General features: G+C 36.2%; 1 protein-coding gene across 1 annotated transcript in view; it reads right to left on the bottom strand.

Moving 5' to 3' along the window:
- Positions 1-19855, bottom strand: part of VPS13A (vacuolar protein sorting 13 homolog A) — a 265502-nt gene that overhangs the window by 77941 nt on the left and 167706 nt on the right. The window contains 6 exon segments of the mRNA XM_079706494.1: positions 1625-1785; positions 3130-3385; positions 3562-3720; positions 5038-5139; positions 6294-6650; positions 7106-7198. Of these exon segments, the coding sequence (XP_079562620.1) occupies positions 1625-1785; positions 3130-3385; positions 3562-3720; positions 5038-5139; positions 6294-6650; positions 7106-7198 (1128 nt within the window).

Raw genomic sequence — 19855 nt, 5'->3', positions numbered from 1 at the left:
GTTTATCCTGGGAATGCAAGGTTGATTTAACATTTAAAAGTCAATCATTATTTAATATAATAATTAAAAATCAATGTAATTCATCATATTAACAATTTTTTTAAAAGATCCTCTCGATAAACAGAGAAAATCATTTGACAAAATGCAACATTCATTTCTGATTTAAAAACTCTCAGTAAACTAGGAACAGAGGGATCATGAACAACAACAACAACAAAAAACAACTCAAAACATACTCAATGGTCAAAGACTGAATACTTTTCCCCTAAGATTGAGAACAAGATAAAAACATCCACTTTCATAATTTCTATTCAAATTGTACTGGAGATTCTACCCAGTGCAATAAACAAGAAAAAAGAAAATAAGACAATAAACATCAGATTGGAAAGGAAGAAGTAAAAATATTTTTATCTGCAGACATCATAACTGTATCTATAAAAAAACTACTAGAATAAATGTATCTAGTAAGGTTGCATAATACAAGTTAATACAAAAACCAAATGTATTTCTACTAGCAAGAAAAAATAAAAAATTAATATTAAAATGTCAATTTAATAAAAATTTCTAAATAAAAATTGAAAACTTGAAGTCTAAAATTTAAATGGAAATGGAAAGGACTTAGGCTAGCCAAAACAAATTTAAAAAAGAACAAAGTGGTACAACTTGTACTACCTGATTTCAAGACTGAGGATAAAGTAGTAATCTAGACAGTGTGGTACTGACATAAATAGATCAATGAAACAGATTAGAGACCTCAGACATAAACACACACAGATATGGAGATATGGTCAATTTATTTTTGACAAAAGTGTCAAGGCAATTTAATGGAAAAAGGATAATCCTGGTCAGAACAAATGAATAGCCAAGTGGAAAAAAATGAACCTCAACCCTCACCTTATATCATATACAAAAATTCATTAAAAATGGTATGTGGTATATACATAGAATAGATTACTACTCAACAACATGTAACTGCATGCAACAACATTAATACACAAAAGTTGACACATACAAAATTATCCTGAGTGAAAGAAGCCAAACTCCATTCTGCACTTCATTCATTTACATAAAATTCTATATTGTGTAACTAATGTACCACAAGAACATATAAGTGGATGCATGGGAATGGGGAGACAGGGGATGAGGAAACTTTTTGGGGTGATAAGTATGTTTATTACTTTGATTGTGATGAAGGTTCATATGTGTATTTTTTGTCAAAATTCATCAACTTTAAATATATGCAGTTTATTTTACATCAATTTTACCTCAATAAAGGTGTACAAAATTTCTCTCACTGTATTCTCTAATTGAAACAAAAGAATAAATACATACTACAAAGAACTAAAAATACTGAATTTTTTTTGTTTTTGTTTTTTTACAAAATAATATTCCAAAAACATTTACAAAATATTCCTATAAAAATTATGTGAAGTACATTCAACAAAATTCTACAACTGCTCATATTACAGTAGTATAATTACTGATAATGATTATTCTTTTTGCTACTAGCTATATTTCTATTACAGTTTGTATTCTTTTGGTAGTAATTTGCTTTAGTTTTTTTTTTTAATTAGCATGCAAATATACGCAATATGACCTCACAAAAAAATGAATCATTCCGTACCTGCACTGGGGAGCGAATTGTTACCTTCTTACTTCCTTCCACTGCATCAATTTGACAAACAATAGATCTTTCAACTCCAGACTCTCTGTGTCTTACAATGTACAGTCGTCGTCCCACTTTTGTTAAAGGGATTTTATCAGCAGTAGAGTGGTTAGCAGGTGCTAAATTAAATATACATGTTTGAAAGTTTTTAATATAATTCATCATATATTAATTTTAAGTAGACATTTAAAACCAGAAACATCAGATGATTTCTTAAACTTATGAATAATTATCACTGAAATCTACACAAAGGGATATTTCAAGAATCCACAATACATACCTACATCATTCATTTAAAACCTTCAAAGAATTTTACCAAAAAAGGCTTTTAATTGAAAAAGAAATCTCATTCAGTAGTTTAACCTAAGACAACAACATAACCTTTTAAAAGTAACTGACTGATGAGAGAAATTACTAGAAAATACAAGAGCACTGTTCTCTGGTTTGCTGTCATAATAACCAGAGCCTAATACATTCAGGCAGTCTTTGGCAACTACCAAGTAGCTGCAATTTTTCAGTTTTCAAGTTTTTCCACCAACCTGTGACACTTTGTGATATCTAAGATTTGATTAAAATTTTACAGTTTTATCTAATATATATATATATACATATATTGTATTGGGGTGAATTATCTATTTATATAACCTTCTTCCCTACTATCCCATAAAAATGTCAGTTTAAAAACAAACATAGGTAAAATTGATGAGAATAATTCACGGACAATGCTGGGACAACACCTGAAACCTAGCCACTGTTATGAATCATTTCCTGACTAGGAAAAAGTATTAGCTATCAGTTTTAGTACCCCTCCTCCATGTCTAATTAACCTAATATCCTCCCTTCCATAACTACTTAAATGTCAGAGTGTCAGAAGGTGGTGTCAGTGAGGCTTTGGGACTATTTAATATTTAACTTCCCAATGACTACATACTATGATAATTTAAAAACGTATTTACTTTCACCTCTCATGAAAATGAAAAACTTCTGGGAAACATAAAGGGCAAAGGAAAAAAACCCTCTACCTCAATAGGCATAACACAAAAACCATTTACAAACCCCAAAACCATTACCCTGTGCCATTTCATGAACTCAAACCTTATTCTGAATTCGTTCAGTTGCAAAACTGGTGCAATTCTACTGAGTTATACTAAAAGTGATTAAAACAACCACCTATAGCCAAGTCTGTAAATGCTGACTGAGGATGAGATTTAATAATTTTCCTCTCCAAAACATAAAGTAGTAAATTACCATACTCTAAATAAAGCAGTGGCCAAAGAAAGTCAGAATTTGAAATACAAAGATAAAGTGACAACAGCAACCAAAGCCCTGCAAAGGAAATAATGAAATTTGCAAAATATTAGAAAGGAGATAAAAAACCTGTGAGATACCACAAATGAGTAAAATGGGATATAAAATGTAACTTAAAAGAAATTAAAGCCCCAGGAAGGTAATTTATCACTTACTAAGAAGAATGAAGAAGAATTTGCTGCTTAGGCTGGTCATTGCATTGAAATGATCATTGTCTTTAGTTCGGATATAATCCATACTTAAACTCTCCTCATTTTTCAATACATATGATTTTGCCATAGGTACGCCGAGTACACTAAAAGAGTCACTTGGTGAAACAGAGATACTAAGTCCAAGAGAATTTAAAATCATAAATGGTGCTAGATCCCTTATGAAGGCAGCTGAAGATCCAGTGGCAGCTTCTGTAAATGCCTAATAAGAAAGAGCTATCATAAATAAAAGAAAATGTAGAAAACTAAACGACAAGCAGAACACTAATGGACATATGACAAATAACTAAGTTAACAAAAAACTTCTTGTTCAATAAAAGAAAAGGGTTAACTCAGACTAGTACACCAACGTTTAAAGTTTCAAGTTACTTTTCTTACCTTGACTAAATTATTTAACATTACAAGGCCACATTTGGATAATGTAATGTTTAGTTGGTCTTTTGAATGGAAAGTGATGACAGTTTTATATTCTGGTACCTTGTAATTTTCTTCTTCAGTACTTGACTCAACAATGGCCTTCTTGGCTTTCTTTTTCATCTAAAATAAAATATAAATTGTAGAAATATGAGATGAATTTGTTCCTAGGAGCACAACGTAACTCATTTTGCAAAGGAAAAGCAAACATTAGGCAAATTCCAATGACAACATTAGAGAGAGCAATACATTTTATCAGTTCCACTGCCTTACTTGGAATTACTTGGACATCAGCCAACTAAGGTCGCATTGGATAGAAGCAGTATTGGAAGAAAAACTCTCCTCCTCCTCAGTTATACTAAAATGGCAGGCACAATTTAGAAGGGGAAAAAAACCCCTAAAATTACTAAATGCATGGAGCATCTGAATGAAAATTAGAAGCCCATACATCATAGCATGTGGAAATTCAGGGCAAGAAAAGTTGTTTAATCTACTGGTGCTATAAATGCTATAAAGAAACAACAGAAACCTAGGGACTTAAAAAGTCCAACAATAGTTGCAGAACGGTGCCACTAGGACCTAGGGCTCATGTGAATCAATACCACCTACCTCTTTTTAGAACTCACAGGTCTACTGCCTATGTGTATCCTGACCTAACAACCGCCAAATAAGTTCCTTTATCCAAATATTTTATCTGAAATATGTGGAAAATCAAATGTCCTGTTTTAATACAAAAAGCTGGATATGCCAAGCTAGTCACCTTTACTGTTCCTTTAACTGGCTTTAAACCACTGAACATTTGTCTGCAGGCTGACTGAATCATTATTAGGGAGGAGATATGCTAGGAATGCTGCAGTCTCTTGCTTCAGAAGCACAATTTCATCCATCTAAAGGTCCTGATTCGTATGATTACATAAATTCACACTGTATTTCAAACAAATAATATTATATTTTCTTCGATATATACACCCTTCAGAGATCAAAGAAAACTTGGGATAGACAACAACCTTCAAGAAAATGCTGGCGATATTTTAACATGACGGTTATGTGTGGGGACTCTGAAGCCAGTATTAAATTCCACCTCTTCCAATTTAAAGGTATTATTGCTTTATGGAAGTCCTTTAACTTCCACAGTTTCAGTCCCATCACGTTAAAATGAAGTTTAAAACTGTATATTCTTCAGAGGTTTGTTGTAAGGGTTAAAGCAAAAGTAGATTATTTGGAACAATGTCTAGTGCATAATAAATGTTACATAATTATTTGTATTAGAAGCCCATGAGGGAATGGCCTTGGGTTTGAAAATTACATTCAGAGGTCAAACAAGGAAGCATGTGGAAAGGCTCATAATGAGATACCTGAACTCTGCTGTGATTAAAATTAAAGTGTGTGTGATGTGGACATCCTCAATATTTGAAAAAAATTTTCAGACTTCAAAAATACCTTGATTCCAAGATTCCATGGTCTAAAATCCTCAGTCTGATCAATTTCTAAGGGTTCAAGCAAAGGCTCCCACACACCAAACATTTCATTGTAATAATGTACCTAGAGAGAGAATTTTTAATTTTTTAAATAAGGCACTCTGATATTTTCTAAAATGACCTTCTATCCTGTTTCCCACCAGCACTCCTTTTGGCTGTGCTATTTCTTCCATGTGAAAACCGTCTACATGCCATTCATTAGTTTCCTCATGCTTTCCCCACTTGGCTAACTTCATGGTCTAGTCGTCACAATTTAATCCAGAAAAAAACTCTCTTTTAGGTATCTTTCCTTGACTTTCAGGCTGGGCTTAACATCGAAAGCTGTGTTCATCTATCAAACACTACTGACATTTTTTAAACATGTCTGTCTACCTCCACTGACTTTTCGAAAGCCCTTGAGGCAAGTAACATATGATTCAATGAGTATGCACTTATGTGAATTCTCTTAACTTCTTGGACAACCTAGATCAAATCCTCTGCAAAATACAGATAATTTTAGCTAAAATTTGGAAAGTTGAAATCTAGTCTGTCAGTTCCACCTCTATTAGTGTATAACTCTGTATCAACACAAATGTTATAGCAGCTTATAAATGTTCATATTTACTGACTTAGGTAGAGTATCAGATTAGTTTCTACTTGACATCAACTCAATTAATAATTTAAAGCAAAATGTCTCTGGGATGATTCTATGTAGATAAATTCTGAAGCAAAATATATGTTGGTTCAAAGCAAATGTCTTCCATATAACTAAAGGACTCTCACAAAAATCTGAAAGAACTTGGTGGAGTCTCACTCCAGTATAAAGATTCTGCGTTATATAAAAGTATAAGGCATATTTTTCTCATTCTTTATATTACTATTTTAGAAGACATTAAGAAATAGTCTATTATCATTTTAAAGGAAAAAGGATATTCAATTTAATTCTTAAAATTAAGAATTTTTCATCTACTCAACAACTGTCTATTAATATCATCAACTTTAAGATGAATGAAATCAGTTGAAATATAAACTTAATATGGCCATGTACTCTAAAAGTAACATACACATAAAAACAACTATATCAAGGGCATAAATTTGTACACTTTCTTCCAAAAGTTTTGGGAACCAACATCATACTTAGGATAAATTTAATTTAAATGTTTAAGTAAGAGTCCCCAAATAGTCCATGTATATAGCATTATTTGTTATAAAATCTGGAAAAATACTACATATGCTTACTTCTAGCTCAAGCTGACAGTGGAGATTTATTAGGGAACTCCAGTTTTTGCCTTCCCCTGAGAAACGTGATTTTGCCAAAAGCATAGGTACTGTTCGATGACCAATTCCAGCCCCAAGAACTAGAAAAATAGAATCAATGTTCATTCTTATTATCTCTCCTTTGGGTACCAATTCAGTTGTGGGAGCTGTTTTTTCCACTTCATTTGGTTCTTCAAGAAACCACATTTTTAAATTCTTTGTATCCTTCTTTTCCCATAAGTGTGCTGTAGAAGAAACAGTTTCTTGTGGGATGGTTTCCTTTGCTGTATAAAGTGCTGAAGTTATGGTAATCACAGTGTTTATGATAACTGGTGAAACCTAAGGGGAAAAATTTAATAAAAAAATCTACATAAACCACTTTCAAAAATACACACTTCAAAAAACATTAAATATATTTGTAAAGGATCAAGAGGAATTAATATTGAACTAACCTTACTACCAAGAAATAGTAAATACAATTTGCTGCCTACAAAAAAGTTTTTTGATTATCATAACTAATTTCAATAGTTAAATATTTATATGTCGATATTAAACTGATCAACTATACATACTATAAGGATGTTAACTACAGAAGCAGTCAACTGCCAATAACAAAATATATGAAAACATTCATTATAAAATATATATTAAATATCCTTTAAAAATTATGTGTCATAAAAGATTTTCAAAAATAGCTTTTTTTGCTTATTTAACAATTAAAAGAGTTGCTATAATTGCTTATTTCTAAGTTTTATTAATTTTTTCAAAAGGGCACTGACTACATTGTAACTTACCTTCAGTGTCAGGGATTTTACTGATAATTCAATCACTTGTGGATCTGTACTTATCTGAGTAGCTTGATAGAACAAGTCACAAGGCTGCAAAACCTGTGAGAGAAAAACCACTACTATTAAATTAACATGTTCTTAAAATATTTATATTTAAAGACTTGCCCAGTGATAAGTATGTTAAATAAACAAGTTAGTAAAAATAACTATTTAAAAAAACAAGTAAATCAATAAAACATTTCTTTTTTTTTTTTTTTTTTTTTTTGCATTACGTGGGCTTCTCACTGCTGTGGCCTCTCCCGCTGCGGAGCACAGGCTCCGGACGCGCAGGCCCAGCAGCCATGGCTCACGGGCCCAGCCGCTCCGCGGCATGTGGGATCCTCCCAGACCGGGGCACGAACCCGTGTCCCCTGCATCGGCAGGCGGACTCTCAACCACTGCGCCACCAGGGAAGCCCTAAAACATTTCTTAATTATCCTCATTCATTATTTATAAAAAATAGACAGTACTAACAATATTAGCAACACTACTGATGTAATAAGTAAGTAAAAGAATTTCTTAAATACATGAAAATTCCTCAAAACTTGTATTCTGTATTTTATTTTACAGAAGTCCCTTGGAATCCCTGGGGAATTGGTTCCAGAACATACACACCTGTCCCCTGCCCCCTACCACTCACCCATGGCAGATACTAAAATCCAAGGATGTTCAAGTCCTATATATAAAATGGCATAGTGTTCAAAGACAAATACTGTTTGATTTCACTTACATGTGTAATATAAAAAATAAAAAACAAACAATATAAATGAACAAACCAAACAAAAGAAACATGTAGATATAGAGAACAGAGGGGAAGGGGTGGGGAACAAAACGGGTAGGGGTCAACTGTATGGTGACTGATGAAAACTAAATTTTTGGTGGTGAGCATACTGTTGTGTATGCAGAAGTAGAAAAATAATACTGCATACATGAAACTTGTATAATGTTATAAGCCAACATTATCTCAAGAAAAAAAAGGCATAGTACAGTCAGCCCTCTGTATCCACAGGTTCTGTATTTGTGGATTCAACTGTGGATTAAATTACTAAAATAAAATTTTATCATGGTATTTTTTCCATTATAAAGTGAAGTAAAATGAATTAATCTATATAGGACAAGCTACAAAAGATGAGAAGAAAAAATTATAAATACATTAGACTTACTAAATAATTCTTAATATAATTATAAATTAACTGAGTTTTCCCTAACTATGGTAAGCATAAATCTGTCCTGTAGCCCCTAGTGACTCACGTTCCTCCCAAATGCAAAATATATTCACCACTTCCTAAGGTTCCCTTTTTAATATTTATTTATTTATTTATTTATTTGGCTGCGCCGTATCTTAGTTGTGGCACACGGGATCTTCGCTGTGGCATGAGGGATCTTTTTTTTTAGTTGTGGCATGCGGGATCTTCTGTTACGGCATGCGGGATCTAGTTCCCTGACTAGGGATCCAATCCAGGCCCCCTGCATTGGGAGCGTGGAGTTTTAACCACTGGACCACCAGGGAAGTCCCCCTTCTAAGGTTCTTAATAGTCGCCTCCCATCATAGCCCAAAGTCCAAAATCTCATCATCTAAATCTGTATCTCACCACGTAACCAGTTCATCTACATCTCCATTAATTAAAAATTCTAAAATCTCATCTCTCTCATCAGCTCAAAGTCTAAAATCTAAATCAAGTCCAGATGTTGATGAAGTTCCTGGGTGTAATCTATTAAGTACAACTGCTGGGGCACAATTTCTGTTAAAACTGAAACTAAGATGAGTTGCTTGCTCCCACCACTCCCAACATAGAATGGTGGGACAGATATAGGATAAGAATTACAGATATTCCAATTCAAATACAAGGCAGAAGGAAGCCACTAGTCCAAAGAAGTTCTGAAATCCAGCCAGATAAATAAGTTTCTTGATTAGATTTCAAAGTCTAGGAACAATTCTCTGCGGCTCTCAACTCCACCCTGAGTCATCCTTCCTTTTTTTTTTTTTAATAAAAGGTTGCACAAATTTGCAGCTGAGTAGTTTTATCATCCTGCTTCCTGCCAGTAGAATTTTGGGGGGGTCCAAGAATCTCTCTTCATTTTGTACTCTCTGTCCCTCTCAGTCCATACTGGCAGTGTTTCTGCTAAAATAATATTCTCAAGAACCTTGAGGGCCTTCTATAGATTTCATGAAGTTTCATTCCATCAAACAAAAGCTGCATTCATAGATCTTTTTTAGATAATGATGGGCTCCTGCTCTTATTTTAAGGCTAAGGGTGGATACCCTTATGATTCCTAGAGGCCTTCTGGTTTGATTGAGAAGGTCTGTGAAACATACATTGATCTCTTGATAGGGTCCTTTGTGTGACTGAATACTCTATCATTTTTTAATCTGAGGTTCAGCAAAAGGGTATATAATTACATATTCTTTTCTCTATGCTATACTTCTGGCAGTCATTTTTGACTTGTAGCATCTTATGCCATTTGGAAGAGTGAGAATTATCAAAGACATTAAGACCTGGTTCTTTCTGTTAACTGTTTTTCCCATAATTTATCTCTCAGCTCCAGCATTTTTCTATAACAATAAGAAACCAGGAAGCACCTTCAAATCAGGCAGCTTGGAAATCTCCTTAACTGTATACCCATGTTTTTCACTTACAAGTTCTGCTTTCCACATAAGTCCAAGACTCAATTTTGCAAAGCCTTCTGTCACTACATGTCAAGCCATCCCCCTATTTACAATAACATGTCCTTTACCCTCCTTCTGAGCCCTCACTGGCAGCATTCTTAATGACCATATTTCTACCAAGATACTGTTCAACACAATTTAAGCTTTCTCTATCATTCTCTTCAAAATTCCTTTAGTTTCTACATACCTCTGCTTACTGCCCAGTTCCAAAGCTGCTCCCACATTTTAAATAATTGCTACAACAGCATATTACTTCTATATAAAAATCTGTATTTGTTTCCTATTGCTGCATAACAAATCACCACAAATTTAGTAGCTCAGAACAACATAAATTTATTATTTCCCCATTTTCATGGGTCAGGAATTTCACTGAAATCAAACGTCAGTGTGCTGAGTTCTCATCTGGAGGCTTGACTAGGTAAAGATTTGTTCCCACACTCCTTCAGGCTGCTGGTAGAATTTATTTCTTTGTGACCCTAGGGTTGAGATTTCCATTTGCTTGCTCGCATTTGGCTAGGCATAACTTTGTACTCCTACTAGTCCCTCATAGGCTCCTGACATGTGGCCTTATTTACTGAATACATGGCAGTTAGCTCCTTCAAGGCTGGGAGGAAAGCATCTCTTTGATGTTTCACCATTTTTTTAATTAGGTTAGGCCCATCTGGAATCTCTCTTTGGTAACCTCAACGTTAGGCAATTAGTAACCTAATTATATTCACTGGTCCTGTCCACATTCAAGGGGAGGAGACCATACTGGACACATGATACAGGGGGTAGAAATCTTGAAGGCCATCTTCAATTCTGCTTACACTAAGGATGAAAAATAAATCAGAAAAAAATGACATCTAAACTTATTTCTCCAAAAAAAAAGCACATTAACATCTACCATTATCCTAATAAATCAGCAAGATCAACTGGTACATGACTTAAATAATAAGTATATTATTTCTTTAAACTCCAGGGACAGAAAATTATAACCACATTACAACACAAAATCTAAGATTTTCAACATAAAATTTGTGCTATTTCTTCATTTTAGAGAAGGCAAAAAAAAATACTATTATAAATACATATAAAATTTCTCTATGACTTGGAAATTTTTAATTGGCTTTTTTTAATATCTCCTTCCCAAAATAAATATGAAGGTATGCTTTGATTCTTACCCAATTCCTACATTTTCAAGTCTAGTTAAGCTACTTAGGATTAAAAATGCAGCTGGTCCTTAACAGTAAACACGTTCATGCCAAGACTACATTATATGGTCAAGTTTTCCATAATACAATCCATACAGACCAATTTAATAATGTGGAAACATTTCTTAAAATGGAATTATTTTCCTACTGGTATTATTTTATTGTCTCCAACTATATCCATTGTGATTTTATTGCTGTTTCTATCATTTTTTTCTCCTTCTTACGCTCAACTCTCACTACCAGTCTTAAATGATTTTTACTATTGAAGCATTCCTTTCCTGAAGGATACTGCTTCCCCTTCAGAGAAGCAATCTTAGGCTATCTAAGATCTAAGAGCCTACAAGAGCTGACTATAAATTTCCTATTTTACAACAGTATCTTGGTGGTGGGAAGGACTATTCCAAGCTTAGGACCACTAAATACTAACAAAAAAAAAAAAAAAAAGAAAAAAAAGGCAGAGTATGAGTACGGATGCTCGTATGTGAGTAGGTGTGGGATGAGAACTTGTACTCTCTGGAACCCAGGTTCTCTGCATATGCTATCCCTTTGTGCTGAAACACACTCCTGTGACTCCTCTATCCCAGTTTAACTAGCTAATACTTAATCATCCTCCAGGCATCAGCATAAATGTCATTTCTACTGAGAAGCCTCCCTCACCTATTACTCCAGAACAGTTATAGTCTTCTATTACAGAATCCTAATCAGCAAACAGAATATAAGAACAAGTTAAAATATCCTCAAATTTAGGATTAACCCATAAATGTAAGGCTAGTATGCCACAGGAAAAACTATCAATGTAATTTACCATAAGAGTAGTAAAAACTATTGTAGTTTTTTCAAGAGATGGCAGTAAGTACTCAATAAAATTCTAGTTATTCATGATTAAGATTATTTCAAAATTAGATATGTAATATTTCTCAACACACTAAAGGTTTTATATTTAAATTATAAGCAAGTATTAAAACTATAGTAATATTACCTCACTTAATGGGAATACAATGAGGATGAATCTTTATTGCCATTCAAGAATGTGACTTTTGCAGATGAGTTTTAGTAAATCTAACATCAATAAAAATATTAGTACAGGTAACAAGTTTAGAAAAGTTACAGTATAAGATAAATTCATGAAAAAAGCTGACAACCATTTACAGTAGACATAAAATAAATTAAATATCTGGATCATGATTCAGATTTTTTAAAAAAAGGTTTAAAACAATTCTAAAGGATTTAAGAATTTATTCAAAAATTATTATAAAATCCTAATGGGTGAAAGAGACGTAAGTAAATGTATACTCTACAGGTTAAAAAGATTAGGATATTCCATATGTTAATAATTGTAAAAATTTAGGGTCATGTATTCTTTGAAAATTAAATTCTAATAAAAAATGCTCATATACCACACTCCACATACATTTTTTAAAAGTTTGTGAATCTTTAATAAACATGTGCATGTGTCTTTTTGAATTATGGTTTTCTCTGGGTATATGCCCAGTAGTGGGATTGCTGGGTCATATGGTAATTCTGTTTTTAGTTTTTTTTTTTTTTTTTTTTTTTTTTTTTTTTTTTTTTTTTTTTTTTTTTTTTTTTTTTTTTGCTTTATCACAAATTTAATCAGTTATATGTATACATATGTTCCCATATCCCCTCCCTTTTGCGTCTCCCTCCCACCCTCCCTATCCCACCCCTCCAGGCGGTCACAAAGCACCGAGCTGATCTCCCTGTGCTATGCGGCTGCTTCCCACTAGCTATCTACCTTACGTTTGGTAGTGTATATATGTCCATGCCGCTCTTTCACTTTGTCACAGCTTACCCTTCCCCCTCCCCATATCCTCAAGTCCATTCTCTAGTAGGTCTGTGTCTTTATTCCTGTCTTACCCCTATGTTCTTCATGACCTTTTTTTTTTCTTAAATTCCATATATATGTGTCAGCATACAGTATTTGTCTTTCTCTTTCTGACTTACTTCACTCTGTATGACAGACTCTAGGTCCATCCACCTCATTACAAATAGTTCAATTTCATTTCTTTTTATGGCTGAGTAATATTCCATTGTATGTATGTGCCACATCTTCTTTACCCATTCATCCGATGATGGACACTTAGGTTGTTTCCATCTCCGGGCTATTGTAAATAGGGCTGCTATGAACATTTTGGTACATGTCTCTTTTTGAATTATGGTTTTCTCAGGGTATATGCCCAGTAGTGGGATTGCAGGGTCATATGGTAGTTCTATTTGTAGTTTTTTAAGGAACCTCCATACCGTTCTCCATAGTGGCTGTACCAATTCACATTCCCACCAGCAGTGCAAGAGTGTTCCCTTTTTTCCACACCCTCTCCAGCATTTATTGTTTCTAGATTTTTTGATGATGGCCATTCTGACTGGTGTGAGATGATATCTCATTGTAGTTTTGATTTGCATTTCTCTAATTAGTAAAGATGTTGAGCATCCTTTCATGTGTTTGTTGGCAGTCTGTGTATCTTCTGTGGAGAAATGTCTATTTAGGTCTTCTGCCCATTTTTGGATTGGGTTGTTTGTTTTTTTGTTATTGAGCTGCATGAGCTGCTTATAAATTTTGGAGATTAATCCTTTGTCAGTTGCTTCATTTGCAAATATTTTCTCCCATTCTGAGGGTTGTCTTTTGGTCTTGTTTATGGTTTCCTTTGCTGTGCAAAAGCTTTTAAGTTTCATTAGGTCCCATGTGTTTATTTTTGTCTTTATTTCCATTTCTCTAGGAGGTGGGTCAAAAAGGATCTTGCTGTGATTTATGTCATAGAGTGTTCTGCCTATGTTGTCCTCTAAGAGTTTGATAGTGTCTGGCCTTACATTTAGGTCTTTAATCCATTTTGAGCTTATTTTTGTGTATGGTGTTAGGGAGTGATCGAATCTCATACTTTTACATGTCCCTGTCCAGTTTTCCCAACACCACTTATTGAAGAGACTGTCCTTTCTCCACTGTACATTCCTGCCTCCTTTATCAAAGATAAGGTGACCATATGTCCGTGGGTTTATCTCTGGGCTTTCTATCCTGTTCCATTGATCTATCTTTCTGTTTTTGTGCCAGTACCATACTGTCTTGATTACTGCAGCTTTGTAGTATAGTCTGAAGTCAGGGAGCCTGATTCCTCCAGCTCCATTTTTCGTTCTCAAGATTGCTTTGGCTATTCGGGGTCTTTTGTGTTTCCATACAAATTGTGAAATTTTTTGTTCTAGTTCTGTGAAAAATGCCAGTGGTATTTTGATAGGGATTGCATTGAATCTGTAGATTGCTTTGGGTAGTAGAGTCATTTTCACAATGTTGATTCTTCCAATCCAAGAACATGGTACATCTCTCCATCTATTTGTATCATCTTTAATTTCTTTCATCAGTGTCTTATAATTTTCTGCATACAGGTCTTTTGTCTCCTTAGGTAGGTTTATTCCTAGATATTTTATTCTTTTTGTTGCAATGGTAAATGGGAGTGTTTCCTTGATTTCACTTTCAGATTTTTCATCATTAGTATATAGGAATGCCAGAGATTTCTGTGCATTAATTTTGTATCCTGCAACTTTACCAAATTCATTGATTAGCTCTAGTAGTTTTCTGGTAGCATCTTTAGGATTCTCTATGTATAGTATCATGTCATCTGCAAACAGTGACAGCTTTACTTCTTCTTTTCCAATTTGGATTCCTTTTATTTGCTTTTCTTCTCTGATTGCTGTGGCTAAAACTTCCAAAACTATGTTGAATAAGAGTGGTGAGAGTGGGCAACCTTGTCTTGTTCCTGATCTTAGTGGAAATGGTTTCAGTTTTTCACCATTGAGGACGATGCTGGCTGTGGGTTTGTCATATATGGCCTTTATTATGTTGAGGAAAGTTCCCTCTATGCCTACTTTCTGCAGGGTTTTTATCATGAATGGGTGTTGAATTTTGTCGAAAGCTTTCTCTGCATCTATTGAGATGATCATATGGTTTTTCTCCTTCAATTTGTTAATATGGTGTATCACGTTGATTGATTTGCGTATATTGAAGAATCCTTGCATTCCTGGGATAAACCCCACTTGATCATGGTGTATGATCCTTTTAATGTGCTGTTGGATTCTGTTTGCTAGTATTTTGTTGAGGATTTTTGCATCTATGTTCATCAGTGATATTGGCCTGTAGTTTTCTTTCTTTGTGACATCCTTGTCTGGTTTTGGTATCAAGGTGATGGTGGCCTCGTAGAATGAGTTTGGGAGTGTTCCTCCCTCTGCTATATTTTGGAAGAGTTTGAGAAGGATAGGCGTTAGCTCTTCTCTAAATGCTTGATAGAATTCGCCTGTGAAGCCATCTGGTCCTGGGCTTTTGTTTGTTGGAAGATTTTTTATCACAGTTTCAATTTCAGTGCTTGTGATTGGTCTGTTCATATGTTCTATTTCTTCCTGATTCAGTCTTGGCAGGTTGTGCATTCCTAAGAATTTGTCCATTTCTTCCAGGTTGTCCATTTTATTGGCATAGAGTTGCTTATAGTAATCTCTCACGATCTTTTGTATTTCTGCAGTGTCAGTTGTTACTTCTCCTTTTTCATTTCTAATTCTATTGATTTGAGTCTTCTCCCTTTTTTTCTTGATGAGTCTGGCTAATGGTTTATCAATTTTGTTTATCTTCTCAAAGAACCAGCTTTTAGTTTTATTGATCTTTGCTATTGTTTCCTTCATTTCTTTTTCATTTATTTCTGATCTGATTTTTATGATTTCTTTCCTTCTGCTAACTTTGGGATGTTTTTGTTCTTCTTTCTCTAATTGCTTTAGGTGCAAGGTTAGGTTGTTTCGTCGAGATATTTCCTGTTTCTTAAGGTGGGATTGTATTGCTATAAACTTCCCTCTTAGAACTGCTTTTGCTGCATCCCATAGGTTTTGGGTCGTCGTGTCTCCATTGTCATTTGTTTCTAGGTATTTTTTTATTTCCTCTTTGATTTCTTCAGTGATCACTTCGTTATTAAGTAATGTATTGTTTAGCCTCCATGTGTTTGTATTTTTTACAGCTCTTTTCCTGTAATTGATATCTAGTCTCATAGCATTGTGGTCGGAAAAGATACTTGATACAATTTCAATTTTCTTAAATTTACCAAGGCTTGATTTGTGACCCAAGATATGATCTATCCTGGAGAATGTTCCATGAGCACTTGAGAAGAATGTGTATTCTGTTGTTTTTGGATGGAATGTCCTATAAATATCAATGAAGTCCATCTTGTTTAATGTATCATTTAAAGCTTGTGTTTCCTTATTTATTTTCATTTTGGATGATCTGTCCATTGGTGAAAGTGGGGTGTTAAAGTCCCCTACTATGATTGTGTTACTGTCGATGTCTCCTTTTATGGCTGTTAGTATTTGCCTTATGTATTGAGGTGCTCCTATGTTTGGTACATAAATATTTACAATTGTTATATCTTCTTCTTGGATCGATCCCTTGATCATTATGTAGTGTCCTTCTTTCTCTCTTCTAGTAGTCTTTATTTTAAAGTCTATTTTGTCTGATATGAGAATTGCTACTCCAGCTTTCTTTTGGTTTCCATTTGCATGGAATATCTTTTTCCATCCCCTTACTTTCAGTCTGTATGTGTCTCTAGGTCTGAAGTGGGTCTCTTGTAGACAGCATATATATGGGTCTTGTTTTTGTATCCATTCAGCCAATCTGTGTCTTTTGGTGGGAGCATTTAGTCCATTTACATTTAAGGTAATTATTGATATGTATGTTCCTATTCCCATTTTCTTAATTGTTTTGGGTTCGTTATTGTAGGTCTTTTCCTTCTGTTGTGTTTCTTGCCTAGGGAAGTTCCTTTAGCATTTGTTTTAAAGCTGGTTTGGTGGTGCTGAACTCTCTCAGCTTTTGCTTGTCTGTAAAGGTTTTAATTTCTCCATCAAATCTGAATGAGATCCTTGCTGGGTAGAGTAATCTTGGTTGCAGGTTTTTCTCCTTCATCACTTTAATTATGTCCTGCCACTCCCTTCTGGCTTGTAGAGTTCCTGCTGAGAGATCAGTTGTTATCCTGATGGGGATTCCCTTGTGTGTTATTTGTTGTTTTTGCCTTGCTGCTTTTAATATGATTTCTTTGTGTTTAATTTTTGACAGTTTGATTAATATGTGTCTTGGCGTATTTCTCCTTGGATTTATTCTGTATGGGACTCTCTGTGCCTCCTGGACTTGATTAACTATTTCCTTTCCCATATTAGGAAGTTTTCAACTATAATCTCTTCAAATATTTTCTCAGTCCCTTTCTTTTTCTCTTCTTCTTCTGGAACCCCTGTAATTCGAATGTTGGTGCGTTTAATGTTGTCCCAGAGGTCTCTGATATTGTCCTCTGTTCTTTTCATTCTTTTTTCTTTATTTTGCTCTGCATTAGTTATTTCCACTATTTTATCTTCCACCTCACTTATCCGTTCTTCTGCCTCAGTTATTCTGCTATTGATCCCATCTAGAGTATTTTTCATTTCATTTATTGTGTTTTTAATCGATGCTTGATTCATCTTTAGTTCTACTAGGTCCTTGTTAACTGTTTCTTGCATTTTGTCTATTCTATTTCCAAGATTTTGGATCATCTTTACTATCATTATTCTGAATTCTTTTTCAGATAGACTGCCTATTACCTCTTCATTTGTTAGGTCTGGTGGGTTTTTATCTTGCTCCTTCTCCTGCTGTGTGTTTTTCTGTCTTCTCATTTTGCTTATGTTACTGTGTTTGGGGTCTCCTTTTTGCAGGCTGCAGGTTCGTAGTTCCTGTTGTTTTTGGTGTCTGTCCCCAGTGGCTAAGGTTGGTTTAGTGGGTTGTGTAGGCTTCCTGGTCGAGGGGACTAGTGCCTGTGTTCTGGTGGATGAGGCTGGATCTTGTCTTTCTGGTGGGCAGGTCCACGTCTGGTGGTATGTTTTGGGGTGTCTGCAGACTTTTTATGATTTTAGGCCACCTCTCTGCTAATGGGTGGCGTTGTGTTCCTGTCTTGCTAGTTGTTTGGCATAGGGTGTCCAGCACTGTAGCTTGCTGGTCGTTGAGTGAAGCTGGGTGCTGGTGTTGAGATGGAGATCTCTGGAAGATTTTCGCCGTTTGATATTATGTGGAGCTGGGAGGTCTCTTGTGGACCAGTGTCCTGAAGTTGGCTCTCCCACCTCAGAGGCACAGTACTGACTCCTGGCTCCTCAATTTGGGATGATTTGTTGTCTATTCATGTATTCCACAGATGCAGGGTACATCAAGTTGATTGTGGAGCTTTAATCCGCTGCTTCTGAGGCTGCTGGGAGAGGTTTCCCTTTCTCTTCTTTGTTCTCACAGCTCCCGGGTCTCAGCTTTGGATTTGGCCCCGCCTCTGCGTGTAGGTCGCCGGAGGGCGTCTGTTCTTCGCTCAGACAGGAAAGGGTTAAAGGAGCAGCCTCTTCGGGAACTCTGGCTCACTCAGGCCGGGCGGGAGGGAGGGGCACGGAGTGCGGGGCGAGCCTGCAGCGGCAGAGGTCGGCGTGACGTTGCACCAGCCCGAGGCGCGCCGTGCGTTCTCCCAGGGAAGCCGCCCCTGGATCCCGGGACCCCGGCAGTGGCGGGCTGCTCAGGCTCCCGGAAGGGCGGTGTGGACAGTGACCTGCGCTCGCACACGGGCTTCTTGGCGGCGGCAGCAGCAGCCCCAGCGTCCCACGCCCGTCACTGGGCTCCGCGCTTTCAGTCGCGACTCGCGCCCGTCTGTGGAGCCCCTTTAAGCAGCGCTCTTAATCCCCTCTCCTCGCGCAGCAGGAAACCAAGAGGGAAGAACAAGTCTCTTGCCTGTTCGGCAGCTCCAGAGTTTTCCCGGACTCCCTCCCGGCTAGCTGTGGCACATTAGGCCCCTTCAGGCTGAGTTCTCGCCGCCAGCCCCAGTCCTCTCCCTGCGCTCTGACCGAAGCCCGAGCCTCAGCTTCCAGCGCCGCCCGCCCCGGCGGGCGAGCAGACAAGCCTCTCGGGCTGGTGAGTGCCGCTCGGCACCGATCCTCTGTGCGGGAATCTCTCCGCTTTGCCCTACCCAGGTATGTGGGGAGTTTCTTGCCTTTTGGGAGGTCTGGGGTCTTCTGCCAGCGTTCAGTAGGTGTTCTGTAGGAGTTGTTCCACGTGTAGCTGTATTTCTGGTGTATCCGTGAGGAGGAAGGTGATCTCCGCGTCTTACTCTTCCGCCATCTTCCTGTTTTTAGTTTTTTAAGGAACCTCCATACTGTTCTCCATAGTGGCTGTATCAATTTACATTACCACCAACAGTGCAAGAAGGTTCCCTTTTCTCCACACCCTCTCCAGCATTTGTTTGTAGACTTTTTGATGATGTCCATTCTAACCAGTGTGAGGTGATACCTTACTGTAGTTTTGATTTGCATTTTTCTAATAATTAGTGATGCTAGCATCTATTCATGTGCATGCACCCCAAGGTTCACTGCAGCACTATTTACAATAGCCAGGTCATGGAAGCAACCTAAATGCCCATCAAAAGATGAATGGATAAAGATGTGGTACACACATACAATGGAATTTTACTCAGCCATAAAAAGGAATGAAATTGGGTCATTTGTAGAGATGTGGATGGACCTAGAGACTGTCGTACAGAGTGAAGTAAGTCAGAAAGAGAAAAACAAATATCGTATATTAATGCATACATGTGGAACCTAGAAAAATGGTACAGATGAACCAGTTTGCAGGGCAGAAATAGAGACACAGATGTAGAGAACAAACGTATGGACACCAAGGGGGGGAAGTGGTGGGGGGTGGTGGTGGTGGTATGATGAATTGGGAGATTGGGATTGCCATGTATACACTAATATGTATAAAATAGATAACTAATAAGAACCTGCTGTATAGAAAAAAATTAAGTAAAATTCAAAAAAAAAGAAACTATTTTC

Source organism: Hyperoodon ampullatus (assembly GCF_949752795.1).
Source record: "Hyperoodon ampullatus genome assembly, chromosome: 6".
NCBI lineage: Eukaryota > Metazoa > Chordata > Mammalia > Artiodactyla > Ziphiidae > Hyperoodon > Hyperoodon ampullatus.
The sequence above is the reverse complement of the archived record's forward strand: the minus strand, read 5'-3'. Positions and strand labels throughout refer to the sequence as shown.